The following is a 13,490-nucleotide window of genomic DNA, read 5'->3' on the forward strand; positions in this document are numbered from 1 at the left end:
AGGGTGCCCTATGAATTTTGATCGGAGAAAACGAATTTTTCCAGGACGTTGCTGGATCTGGTGTAAAGTTGGTTGCCTAGATCTGGGGTTCTCTATTATAAGTTGCCTAACCTGCTCCCTCCCTAGAAACATCTGAATAAACTCGACTTACTCGACTTGTCAATAATTTTATCTGTCAGTTGCAAGTCGGTGCCTGTGGTGAATGTTACGTGTTGTTTCTCGTTGTAGTTCCAATTTGAAAGGACAGATTTCATGTAAAATCAATCAGAAAAGGTAAGACCTTCATAATCAATACTGTCGGATGTATTTCTGGTCTTATTATGAGCTGTCAGAGCGTATTTTCTTAAATCCCCGACCTTCTCAGCTGATCCAATCAATACTCTGTTTTGCCCAATTGGGCAATTGGCGAGTTATTAACAGCCCCTTTGTCTTAACAGTCGCTTTGTATGCACCAACTGCAATCAAAAACATCATCGACCTTTGGATCGTTATCAAACACCGGCGGACAAACAATGAATTTATGACTCATTCTGCTTCCAAGACGTTTTTAACGATTTTTAGAACAATCAAACGTTGCGAAACGGTTTCCAAGAATCTGTTCCTAAGTAAAATCGACAATCGGCCTTGTACTTGGTCGAATCTAGAAGTTACACATGTTTTGAAAAATTGCCAAATTGTCTCCCAAGTCCGATCCATTGTCTGTTGAAGATAAGAGGACAAGTTTGAAGGAAGATTGTTTACCTCGAAGATTAACAAAAAGCCGGAAATCCTGGGGGCTATTTAATAAGCCGCGGTCCTCTCCAAATCTGCATTTACGTCACTGATAATGATAAGACACCAGACATCACGTTATAAATCGTGAAAGTCTCCAATTGGAATTGATAATTCAATTAGAAATTAGATCGCGCCTTGGGGCTTAGAAAGAGACCGAAATGGTAGAGCATCGACCTACAATAAACTAATAGGAGCGAGCAATATGTGAAATTAATTCAGAGCGAAGAGAACGTTTTTTATGGTAAATATAGCCGCAGGAGGTTGAGCAATCATGTGAGAGAATTTACAAACAGAGCGAAATTGAATTTGCATTCTAAGGACACGAACGGAGGCCTTTGTGGTGAAAAATGTCGCCAGGAAATCACAAAGTTTCCATGATTATGAAATTCGCACTCTCATTCTGGACTTCGACTTTTGGGGAAATATTATCTTGTAATTGCACGTTTTATTCGCGATTTACATAACGTAGCGGCCTCGGCGAACTGTATCGCCAAACAGGGATTGTTTGGAAATCGCAAGTTTTTCCACTAAACTTCCTGACTTGGAGGCTTAGGATGAGAAATTATGTTGGCAGCCTGTTTGTCAGTGCTACCAACGTGCTAAAAGACTTGGTTAGATAAATGCCTTTTTGCCTGACCCAAATCCTTGCAAAAACGCGGAAAAATTCCGCGACGTATAAAAAGCCAAAACCCCTTGGCAGCCATTACGAAATATGAATAACTTCAGTTATAAAAAGATTTGCTCCTCTTGTCATGTCTTATGGCAGCTTTGACCTTCTCGTTACCAAAAGCGGCGATTTCGCTGCAACTCTTATATAACGAGCTTCGGTACGCTTTCACTTTACAAAAAGCGAAAAAAAAAATTGGGTCGTCTGCTAATTCGAAGCGACGAAACGCCACTGTATTATCAAAATTTCGGCAATCAAAGTGGTCTGATTTCACAGAAGTTGCAAATTAACGAACGATTTTTAGATGTAGAAATATCCGTGGTAGGGGAAGGTGGTGCGGGTTGGTACGTTGTCCCCATCCACCTGCGCGTATTATAAATAAATGGAAATGACTGTATTATCGACTTTTGCCAAAAAATGACGTTTCGGCCGTACCTAACAATAGCCCGAGATTTAGAGGCTTTTATAGACTTGGCAACAGCACGAAACACGAAGCGATTAGATGATGGATCATTTTTTACAAAGAATTACCGTTTCCGAATCGCGAGGTTAAAGTACGACGGACGTTTCGACGGTCAAGTCCAAGGACAATGATGATCTTTTCAGGTGTGTTGGCAATGGTCAATTAAAAAAATTCTTGTCGCTTTTGCAGTCAAAGGCCGTGTTGAACAAAAGAATGACTTCCAAAACAAACATTTCTAATCAAGTGTGCGTGTAAACAAAACATGTCGCCAAGGCTAACTGACCAACAAAACAAACCCATCAGAAATTGCGGAAAACAAAACCGCACGTGTGCCCAGGACCTGCTCAATTCCTGAATTAAAATGTTGAAATTCGGCGGCGCCAACCTTGGGAAATGAAAATACAAGTGAAATTCTTACAGTTGGCGCTGCGCTTCCAAACATTCCGATAATGATAATGATACAGCAAATATTGATAATGGACAATCAGAAAGCTGAAGATTTTTAGTTTGGGAGTTCAACGTTCGCTTCAGTATGTGCTATTGTTTGACGAAAAATGACAAAATCAAAAATTTTCACGTGACAAAGTCGAATTGTTCCATTGTTTCATCTTTCATCCAACGCCAACTGTTTAAATCTTATATTTATCGCAAAATTCCGAGTGAAAGCGGCAACTGTTTTTACATCTCCTCCAAGGCCACCTTGACTTTTTGCAACTGTTTTTATCGAAATTCGACCTATATTCAATCCTCGATCGGACCATCCATGATCATACGACACGTGAAAGTGAGTATTTATGACGTAGCTCATCGTACGATAGCAAATCCGATCTTCGCCATTGGTTACAAAGTATGACACCACCACAAAACCACAAACCACGTGGTCTTCATTGATCTTGTTTGCTGTAACCTGGAGGTGTGTCTAGTATACGCAAAATAGGCTCAGCTCAAGGACCAAAAACAATTTCGGGCACGTGTGGCCACACAAACGGATTGTTTACTACATTTTTTAAGGAGACGAAAATAGAAGCGCGAATTGGATGATAAGAGGTGGAATCAGCGTGATAAATTATTGTACATTAAATCGTAAAGTGCCATAAAAAATGGCAATTTTATTATTGTTTACGCGTTGTAATAATGCGTCGTTGCTAACACGTGGAGGTGTCAAAACAAAACTGTAAATAAATAGTTAATCATGGACTTAAATGATCCGGAAGTTGGCAATGAGGGTCGGGTAATCTTGCAAGGTGACAATTTTCGAAAAATGCAACAAATGACTTTGAAATTTTTACATCTCTATAAATTCCAAAGCCCACTTGAATCTTATTAACCCTTTAAATGTTGTAAACGTATATGTGCGTTTTGTCATTTTTCTCAGAAAATGCAAATGATAAGAATTTGAAATTTTGGGGACCAAAGAAAGCGGATAAGACAAATCGAATAAGTAGATTTACATTTACGTGACATTTCCCGTTATGCCGGAAGTGGCAGTCAACTTGCTTGTTTGTTTTAAATAGAACACCCTATATTTTATTGCATTTTTGAATTCTATATGCAAATTGAAGATGACTTTCTAGATACCGTGCTGTTCCTAAATTGTATAATTCCTGAAATATCTCGATTTTTCAAAAAAAAAAATTAAATTTGCATTACAAAATAAAATATTTTAACAAATATTTTTGAGAATTTTTTATTTCTATTAAGCCACCAAATTTGTTTATAAAAGATCCACATAAAATTGAATAGTCACCATTCCAAAGCTTGCTTAAAAAAAATTGGAAACAAAAGAGTAAAAACTTCTTTTTTCCGTATTTTTAGTAGGAAATATGTGTCCAATACATAAAGTTAACGCAAAATTTTATTGTACTTTTGTATTGTGCTTATTTTCCAATTAACATGGCGATTTTAAAATAGATTATAGGGTACTTATCTCGGAAAGAAAATTTCACTTCTGTTATGCAATTTTTTTTTACAAAAATCAAGATATCTCTGAAATGGTTCAATTTAAGTATAGCACATTATACATAAAGTCACCCTTAATTCGGATGTAGAATCTGAAAATGCAAGAATATATGGGGTGTTTCATTTTAAATAAGCAAGTTGACTACTACTTCCTGCATTGCTGGAAGTGTCATGAATACGTAAATATTGTCATTTGATTTGTCTTATTTGCTTATTTTTGTTCCCAAAATTTCAAATTCTCATCTTTTGTAGTTCATTAGAAAACGTACATACCTATAGGTTTATAACAGTTAAAGGGTTAATTGACAGTTTTGTTAGAAATGACAGAATCACACTTGATTTCAGTAGGCGTGGAATATGGTAAAATGACGCAAACACGTTAAATTTTCCAACTTCCTAATCAATCTAATTATCATAGCCATCAAGTGCTAAAAGCGAAATTATCCCCAAACTAATACAATAGCAAACAATAAGTAATTTTTGTTTACGACAGTTTTATTCCAATTGTTTTTACAAATCAAAACGGGAAAATACGCCAATTATCGAAGCATTTCAATAATTCTGATGTAAAGACCGCGATAAGAAACGCCTGAAGAAGCGAAAAACCGCGTCATTGCAGTTATCCGTTATAACCCATCTAACTTTTTAGTATCGAAATGATAAACATCGCGCTTCAATAATAAAACCTGCGAAAACAAACACTTATCAACGATGAAATAATAAACGATACTCAAAAGCGTTACGTCAAAATTTTTGCATAATAAATCTCGACCCCTCTTCCTGTCGCGTCAATAAGTTACCTTAGCTTTCCCCGGAAGATAAGCGCCGATTTATGATCACGCAACGTTAGGTTTTATGACCTTTGCACCCCACTTGTACTTAGGGCTCTGTATACAGGGTGTGTACCGTACGTAAGCACGACGTCACTTATCTTCATGTTTTGTTTCAGTTCCGAGGAGAGGGGGGCCTAGGACACGTGCCCAGGATATATAAAAACCGCCGCTTGTTTCGTTAATTTAGTAACAAGTCAGCGAACAACCAACAGAATGTACATGATGAATATAGGAAAACTGTTCAGTAATGTGAAAGAGTTTTACAATGAGATCAACACTGCCACTTTGACGGGCGCCATCGACGTAATCGTCGTCGAACAAGATGATGGGAGTTACAATTGTTCTCCGTTCCACGTCCGTTTCGGAAAACTGGGGGTCCTCAGGAGTCGCGAGAAAGTTGTGGACATCGAAATCAACGGGGAGCCCCAGGACATCCACATGAAACTTGGAGAAAGTGGCGAGGCCTTCTTCGTGGAGGAGCTCGAAGACGACGAGCACGAAATCCCAGAGCACTTGGCAACATCTCCAATTCCTGTCAGCGACTTCGAGAACATCTTCACCTCGCAAACGCGCCGGAGGAGCTTCACCGAGCTCACGTTCGAGAACCAAGTGAACGATTACACAAAACGGCGCAACACTGCCGAAAACGAAAATGCCAAAGACCGAGAAAGAGACTTCTTGAAGCGACAAATTGGGCTGGGGAACATCGCCATTGGGGAAATTTCCGAGGAGTTGTCGCGGTCGATGCACAGCACCACGAAGGAGAGCGTGGAGGATTTGAGCAAGAGTAACGATATCTCTGATACGATTTTCAAAATGGACTCGTTGGAGATGGACACGAGCAAATCGGAGAGCATCCCGAACAAGGAAGAGACTAGTGTGAAGGAAGACGTTAGTGGGGAGAGTCGCGGGAGTAAGAAAAAGCGGCGGAAAACGAAGAAGAAGAACGCGCCGAGGAAGAGCTCCAGTGTTAATCAGATTTCCGCGCCGGAGGTGGCGGAGAAGAACGACTCGGCCACCACGGAGCCTAGCTCCATTGAGAGCAACGCCTCGGAGCCCGAGCTCAAAGAACTGTAAGTGATAAGAAGTTTCATTTCAATCAGAATTTGAGTGGTACTCAGCAGGTTCAATAAACAGCTATTGTTAATTTTTATCTGTTTTTTTGGTTTGTAGTACTCATGACCGGCCAGCGCCGAGCCCGTCGACCAGCAGCCGCAAGATTCTGGACCCCGACTTCCACTTCTTCAGCGACACCGAGCTCACTAGTAACGTCGCCGACTCCAGAGCGGACTCTCCCATCCAAGTGGAGGCTGTACAGTCCGACTCCGAGTTTGAAGTGAAAAACCGCAAAGGTTCGTCCCCCGTTTATTAAAAATCCGCAATTTTCACGCTTTTCCTCCAGGTGACGACAGCAACAATGGTCAAAGCTGGGAGTGGGGTGGTTTCCCCAACGTCTCCCAAACCAACTCCCCAACAAATGAACAAGCCAGTGGCAAAAACGATCAATTCGCGCTCTCGAACGTGTTTTCGTTCATGAAGAAGACGCATGGCCTTCCCACCGAGGGGATGTACCTCTCGGATTTGAACTCCGTGACTCCTGAGGTGGCGGCGTTGTATTTTGCCAAGGCGAAGAACAAGGCGGCAGGTTAGCGTCGTTTTTCTCTGTAGCTTAGTGTCTTGTTTTTTATGTTCATTAAGTGTATTTGTCGTGTAATAAATTCAGATGCCGACATGGATTGTGAATCAGGAAATGGTCCGTCCTTGGCGCAGAGTCCCAACAGTGCGGAAGGGTGCAAGTCGATCGATTCCGACTTCGATGAGCACATCAAGAGGTGAGAAAATCGGGAAAGAAAGAAGAGTGGAACTAATCTAATCATTCCAGCGGTCGCCACGAAGTCGCTCTCTCTTTGTGCGGCTGGGAGCCGGAACCCGACGCCGCTCGCTTCGAAGAACACTCCATCACCTTCAGCGACTTCTGCAACAACCCCATGCTTCTGGATAATCCCAATTTGGTGGTAAATTTCCGCGGGAAATACTACAACTGGAAAGTAGCAGGTCCTATCATCTCCAGTTTGATCATCTTCAACAGACCGCTGCTTCAATCTTCCATCGACCAATTGTGCAATATGCATATGCCTTCCAACGAACAGGGTAAAGACGCAAAACCTGAGGCGAAGTCCTCGTGGTGGCATTGGAGGCGGTCGAAGACCTCGCGTGAAACTACTCCCGCAGTGGAGATCGTCCGCAAACCCGAAGAGAACAAAGAAACCTCCATCGACATGGGGGATGAAGAAGTAGCCGCCGTGAACCAATCCCACGAAGATAAGGATTGTACCATCGACATGTCGCCGAAGAGTCTCAACGAGAAGTGCAAGAAGACGTTGCGGTTGAGCTCCAAACAAATCGTAAGTCTTCGCGGAAGTTGTTTCTCATACTAATTCTCTTTCTTAGGCCTCGTTGAACCTCCGGGAAGGAATGAACGAAATTGTCTTCAGCGTAACGACCGCGTACCAAGGAACCACAAGGTGCACCTGCCATCTGTACAAATGGAAATGGGACGACAAGATCGTCATTTCTGACATCGATGGGACCATAACGAAGTCAGACGTGTTGGGACACATCTTGCCCATTGTGGGCAAAGACTGGGCACAGTCGGGAGTAGCTCAATTGTTCAACAAGATCAAAGATAACGGCTACAAACTGTTGTATCTTAGTGCTAGAGCGATCGGGCAAGCGCGGATCACGCGCGAATATTTGAAAAGTATCAAACAAGGGAATCTTACCATGCCGGATGGCCCCATTCTTCTCAACCCCACGTCGCTTATCACTGCTTTTCACCGGGAAGTGATCGAGAAGAAGCCGGAACAGTTCAAGATATCTTGTATGAGCGACATCAAAGCGCTGTTTCCGCCAATTTCGAATCCTTTCTACGCCGGATATGGCAATAGGATCAATGTAAGTTGATAGATTTGAAGCCCAGTGGCGTATCATGTGGTTAAATGCTAATGAAATTTGTATGTTTTAGGATGTGTGGGCTTACAGAGCGGTGGGAATCCCAATAGTACGAATCTTTACAATTAACCCAAAAGGCGAGCTGAAACACGAACTGACTCAAACCTTCCAGTCGACGTAAGTATCAAACTTGATAAACGTAAAGTAACCTGGGTCTGCTTAGAATTTCCACCTGATTTTGTTAGAGGCACAATTTTAAGTTGGTATTATTTAATTCCAGTTACACGGGTCAATCACTGGTCGTCAATGACGTATTTCCTCCGCTATTACATAAACTGAAAGACAATGACAGTAGTAGTGACGAAATAGAGTCAGACATGAGCGATATCTATTAAAGTTGTGTTTTATCACGGAATTATCATTTCAACGCAACTAACGGTGAAAGCGCTTCTCTCATCCAAAACACGTGATAAAACACAATTCGTGATTTTTTTATTGTTGTTGTCTTTACCTCCGGCGCTGCACCATGGTTTTAATGACATGGTAAGCTGATCAGAGTGTGTGTGGTCGCTTGGCAGTTGTTTCATTTAGTCGCGTGGCGGTGTTTAATTGATGGTTTTGTTTCAGATATTCCACCATGACCTACTATGTTGATCAGTTGTTCCCGCCTCTGATCGAAGCGGCCAATGATTATTCGCAATTTGCGTATTGGCGCGACCCACTTCCGGTCGTGGAAGAGTTACCCGAAGTCGCGTAGAGGCATTTATTGATTCAGTATTTTGTTGTTGTGCGCTTTTGATGTCCACTGTCTACCTGCAGATTGCGGCTTCTAGGAGTAGATGTCACTGTTGTATATTAATAATAACGACATTGTGATAATACTGATTACCAATTTATTGTTAAGATTAGGCTTAAATACTCTACATGTATCGTTCGTGCGTTGCTTAGTTCAGTTAGTTCGTACTGCTAAAACGTGATTCACTTTGAAATGTGATATTTTTTTATTCTTTAAGGGACTTTTTGTTTTTTAAGTTATTCCAATAAAATTATAAAATTTGTTTGAGTACCTGCATTTTTTTAGAGCTTAATAAACGCAAACAGTGCTGTAGTTTCGTGTTACTAATCCAATCGCTCCTTCAAACCTGGAATAATGACGTAATCGTCTGTTTCCCAGTCTTCCTCTTTCAGGTGTTTGGTTTCATCGGGTTGAAACTCCGTCTTCAGAGGTCTCCCGTCGGGACCGAGCGAAAAGTACGACTTTATTTCCGGTGGAATGACCGACAAAGGACCTGCGTTTTGCGAAAACGGAAAATCCTCAAAAGAATTGAAAACGTCGAGCTTGGAGAATTGGAAATTCTGGAACAATGTTTTAGTGAGAATCCGTTTTTCTTACGGTGATACCTCTGGTAGGCAGTGGTGGTGCAGACAATAATAATTCAAATTATTCTCCCGGTGACACCAAGTCCCATCTGGAAAATACGGGGAAACCCCTAAATCATTCAGTTCCATGCGTGGGGTATAAAAGCCCCCAGAATCAGCTCGTCGACAAAAGACAGCGCAGGCCATCCAGACCCGGCCTTCTTCGTGGGGAGCTTGGAGGCCCCCACCATTGGGGTCCAGCTCTGGCAATAGTTTGGAGTACTCGCGGCACTTCTGGGAGGCGTAATCCGTCACGCCTATTCTTTTGTTTTTGCAGATCTACCAATCAAAGTTGTTGGTACTACTCATTACCACACTATTAGTTACTTTGTCATCCTTGCAAATCCCGAATTCTACGCTTGATCCTTGACATCCCTGATCCGTGTTCACAGGAGTGGGATTATTGCACTCCCGTTTCTTGCTGTGGAAACCTCGGGACTTTTCCAGGCATCCCGAGCTGCAAGGGGTTTCTTTCCAGGGTCCCCAACCTCCCGGTACCACCTTGACGGGTTTAGGTGGTGATTTTTTCACACATCCGCCCCCGTAACAGTACTGCCAACACAATTTCAAAGAAAAGTTACAGAGGGTTGGTATTACCTTCTTACTGCCGCATTCTGTCCCTTCTAAAGCCGGTCCCGCGAAATAGTACCCACTCCGATGTGGTGTCTTACACTTCAGATTATAACAAATTGTGGATAATTCTTGGTTGGGCGCCACCACTGCGTTTTTGTCTCTCAGCAGAATCTCGCATTGTCTTTTGGCGGTGTAAACCTGACCTGGACTATCCAAAAACCTGGAATGGTCGAGGTGTTTCTGCCGCCTGCCCGAATCTTGGAGACATTTTGCCCAACCTAGGTTTGAGGCAACCTGGGCGCTGCAGTGGGACCAGGTGGTTTCTCCGTTGGTGCCTCTGGATGGTGACATGACGTAGCCTTCTTTCGAACAGGAGTTGCCTACGCTGTCGTGATGCATACCTAGGCTGTCCTAGGCGTTAGATTAGGTTTAGGGTGGGAAAAAACATACTTGTGACCGATTTCGTGGGCTAGAATATAAACGCTCGTGAAACCCGCGCTCGGGTAAGGTTTCCCGAAGACGTTGGTGGTACCGAGTTCTGCGATCAAACAGTTGTACTTTTCTAAGCACACGCCGCCGACGGTGGCCAAGCCCATGGTCACCCCGCTTTTTCGTCCATTTTCATAGGCGAAGAAGTCTAGGCTGAAAAAACAAGCCTAGAATGAGATCGTGGTAAAATGAAACCTTGTAGTACCCAGAAACATAGAGAGCCATGTCCCAGTGATTGGGATCTTCGTCACTTTTAGGGTTTAGACTACTCTGGTAAGCGCAGAAGGAGTCTAAGAGTTGCGAGCGTTCTCCTTTGTAATGAGGCATGTTCAGAGGTTGTCGCTTCATGATGTCTAGTCGTACCAACACCAATTCGATAGTCGTACCAAGACTTGGATGATGGTACAAAGCCTGGACGCCATTCATGTAGGCCAACAACATGTCTTGGAGTTTCCTATCGTCGTTGTCCAAGAAGGGCGCAAAGATCTTGAAAGCCGCCTCGTCAAAGAACATCGCGACTTCCACAGTGAGGCCATTGGCGGGTCTGTGACTCGCCGCTTCTCTGACATGAGCGAGGTTGTCAACAATTGGAAACGCGTCGTCTTCGTGGGGGATGAAATTGGCTCTTTTGACAATATGGGGGGTGGAAAGTTCCGCGGATTCCACCAGTGGTTCTTGTATTAGCGCCTGAAGCCGCTCCGTCAAAGGATGGATTTCTAGAGTGGAGTCTTCGAGGAGGACCACTCCTTGCTGCATCAAAGAGAGTTACAAGGAGATGTGAAAGTTTGTTTGTTACCAGAGCCCCAGGTTCGCAAGCGCTAATAGCGGCGGTGATGGCCTCGTCTTTGTGAAGAAAATGGCAATTTTGGGGTTCCATCGATACCAGAGTTTGCTCCTCTCCGTCTGTTATGTAAGTCTTCATGTCGGGGGCTGCAACGTTGTTTTTCCGCAACCTGAGTTGAATTGGTCTGAAACAAACTTGATGGTTTTGGTGTAATGTTTCGGTGCTCGGTACCTCCGAAATGCGTCAAAGGAGTACTCAAGAGTCTCTGAATCTGTGGGGACTTCCGGTAAATACACGACCTCATACTCAGGATCTGTGCTTCTGTCTTCGTTCTGAAAGTAGTACGCCCACTCCTCATCAGTCATGTGGTTGTGAAGAGCCTCAATTACCCCCCCAAGCGCGGGCCCCATTCCAAACACCACAACCCACAAAACCAACATCTTTGTGTTCAATTCGGGCATTTCGGGGGCCTAAATATACCACCCTCTGTTTGTATCCGCGATTCTGCTGGTGTTAAAATTCAGAATAATTAAGATTAAAGTTAAGAACAACGACCGCAACAGGTGAAAAGTTTATTAACAATTTGTAATAATTACAGAACGGATTTGGGGGGAACTTTTTCGTTCCAAATGGTGAGTCCATCACACGCACAGATGGTTTTGGGGTTCTGGAAAAGTCCAGCGGACCTCGCTATAATCCCGCATGTTAGTCTTTTTTCTCCGGAGCTCACAACCAACGATCTTCCGATGATATCGGAAAGTTTTAGTTCGTTTTCCTTTTTGAACACGGAGCGACCGTCCTGGAAGACTGGAATGTTGCCGAGGTTGCCTTCCGTGGAGCCATACACGTCTCCGACGCTCTCACAGCCTGAAAAAAAAATCTGTGTAACTACAGTAGACTCTCGATAATTTGAAGTTTTTTCCCGGTCCCCTAGATTTCTCTCGAAAAATTGAAAAATATCAATGTACTTTGATCCCCTCGTTAATTCGAAGTAACATCGAGAACATTTTTCCCGTCAACACTCTATAATTTGAACTTTCGTTAATTTGAAGTCCCTTGCGTGGGCCTACAAGAAATATTTTAAAACTATAAACTATAAAAACTTCTAAGCAAGTTCTTAAAAATTCCATTGCAGCTTTAAAATCAGATTTTACATTTTTTTGACTTGTTGTTGTTGTTGTTAAACAATGTTGTTTAATTGGTATAAAGTCAAAATTAAAAATTGCCATATTTTGAAAGTTACACATTTTTTGAGGGGGCAATCTCATAATATGATCTGATTTCTTGTATAGAAGTGCATAGTCAAAATTATTAATTGTATTAGAATTTAATAAGTTTTTTACTTTAAAACAAAACGAAAAAGTTCTAAAAATACCGTTTTTAGGTTGCACTATTCCAACAAATATGCAGTTTTGAAAGGGCCAATCGGACCATTTTAGCAAATATTTTATAAACAAAAAAGACCAATCTAATTGTTTTGTTTTTATTTTTTGGAGTTTATTTGTTCAATATGTAGTATAAATAAATGTGAATATAAAAGTAGAAAAGAAAAGATTTTTTCAACGTCAAATGCGCTGCTCAGCACAATTGGACGACAGTTATTGAATACATAATTATTATCTTAACACCATGTTTTTCGAGATTGGCCGTTCTTGCACTAAGCCACAGAATTAATAACTTACAAATCATAAGTTTTACGATATTTCTTTAAAGTAGAGTTAAGTACATAGTGGCTTTTACGCTCTCTTCTCTGATTGGTTTGTTTATTCTGACTATTGTCTGTTTGCCTTTAAACTTTCGTTTTTTTTTTAATTTTTTTCTTCTCTTTTTCTTATTGATTATGTGAATTACACTATATTTTAAACCCTCGATAATTTGAACTTTTTGCCAAGTTCTTTGAATTTCAAATTATCGAGAGTGTACTGTAATTCTAGCGTTGAAAAATTATGTACAGCACGCCTGTAGAGCCTCGTCAAGCGCGCATTACATTGTGGGCCTTTCGGCGCTTGTTCTGTAAATAACTGTTCGCTTTACAGCACTAGGGCGGTAAAACAGGGCGTCCAATGGTACCAACATATAATATTTCAATATACCCACCTTGCGAAAGGTCGCCACACTCGTGCACCGTCAACTTGTGTTCTGCCCCAACGTCCAATCCATCGATTGTTCCATCAAGGATGCAGGAATTGGGCCCAACTTGCACGAATCTGACAACACCCTGTATATTCGTTTTGCCGGAATCAAGAATAGCAACACCTGCCGAGCTACCGGCATATCCTCTAACCACCACTTTTTTGCCTGTTGCTTCTAATTTCTCTTGTATTTTGAGCGTCGGTAGCGTCGTGTTGACAACCACAGACCCCTTTTCCAGATCCACATCGACGCTACTGATCTTGGGGTCTCCGGCAAGAGCTTTTTTCACATCTTCAACGCAGGAGCCGCAACTCATTTGCACCGCGAATTCAATCCGGCTTTCTGGCATCGTGTTCGAGACACTTATCACTGCATGACACTGCAAATAATGTTTTAATTACGATGTTTTGAAGGTTTTAAGGTTATGGCCTTGAGAGTTGGGGA

General features: G+C 42.2%; 3 protein-coding genes across 5 annotated transcripts; 1 reads left to right on the forward strand and 2 right to left on the reverse strand.

Annotated features, from left to right (window-relative positions):
• The first annotated feature begins 130 nt into the window (after positions 1–130).
• Positions 131–8,712, forward strand: Lpin (phosphatidate phosphatase LPIN). 3 transcript variants are annotated; one of them, XM_088042603.1, is made up of 9 exons: positions 131–273; positions 4,813–5,769; positions 5,870–6,048; positions 6,099–6,341; positions 6,420–6,528; positions 6,579–7,101; positions 7,148–7,651; positions 7,722–7,825; positions 8,276–8,712. In XM_088042603.1, exons 2-9 carry the CDS (start codon positions 4,910–4,912, stop codon positions 8,403–8,405), a joined length of 2,652 nt encoding a protein of 883 aa, XP_087898729.1. In that variant the 5' UTR covers positions 131–273; positions 4,813–4,909; the 3' UTR covers positions 8,406–8,712. The 3 variants fall into 3 exon arrangements, with proteins under 3 accessions (XP_087898729.1, XP_087898746.1, XP_087898738.1); XM_088042620.1 differs by having other exon boundaries at positions 6,444–6,528; XM_088042612.1 differs by lacking the exon at positions 8,276–8,712 and adding an exon at positions 7,929–8,144.
• LOC148181746 (A disintegrin and metalloproteinase with thrombospondin motifs adt-1-like) lies at positions 8,525–11,382 on the reverse strand. The gene is made up of 8 exons (XM_088042635.1): positions 11,145–11,382; positions 10,926–11,097; positions 10,335–10,879; positions 10,091–10,282; positions 9,665–10,046; positions 9,395–9,619; positions 9,050–9,346; positions 8,525–9,004 (listed from the first exon to the last, which is right to left on the reverse strand). Exons 1-8 carry the CDS (start codon positions 11,372–11,374, stop codon positions 8,768–8,770), a joined length of 2,280 nt encoding a protein of 759 aa, XP_087898761.1. The 5' UTR covers positions 11,375–11,382; the 3' UTR covers positions 8,525–8,767.
• An 89-nt stretch (positions 11,383–11,471) lies between these two features.
• On the reverse strand, positions 11,472–13,395 carry LOC148181747 (copper chaperone for superoxide dismutase-like). Its single transcript, XM_088042683.1, has 2 exons — positions 13,011–13,395; positions 11,472–11,780 (listed from the first exon to the last, which is right to left on the reverse strand). The coding sequence occupies exons 1-2, from the start codon at positions 13,393–13,395 to the stop codon at positions 11,506–11,508; spliced, it is 660 nt and encodes a 219-aa protein (XP_087898809.1). The 3' UTR covers positions 11,472–11,505.
• Positions 13,396–13,490: the final 95 nt, after the last annotated feature.

This window comes from Gnatocerus cornutus, chromosome 1 (assembly GCF_029298725.1).
Source record: "Gnatocerus cornutus isolate USDA-ARS CGAHR chromosome 1, icGnaCorn1.1, whole genome shotgun sequence".
Taxonomy (NCBI): domain Eukaryota; kingdom Metazoa; phylum Arthropoda; class Insecta; order Coleoptera; family Tenebrionidae; genus Gnatocerus; species Gnatocerus cornutus.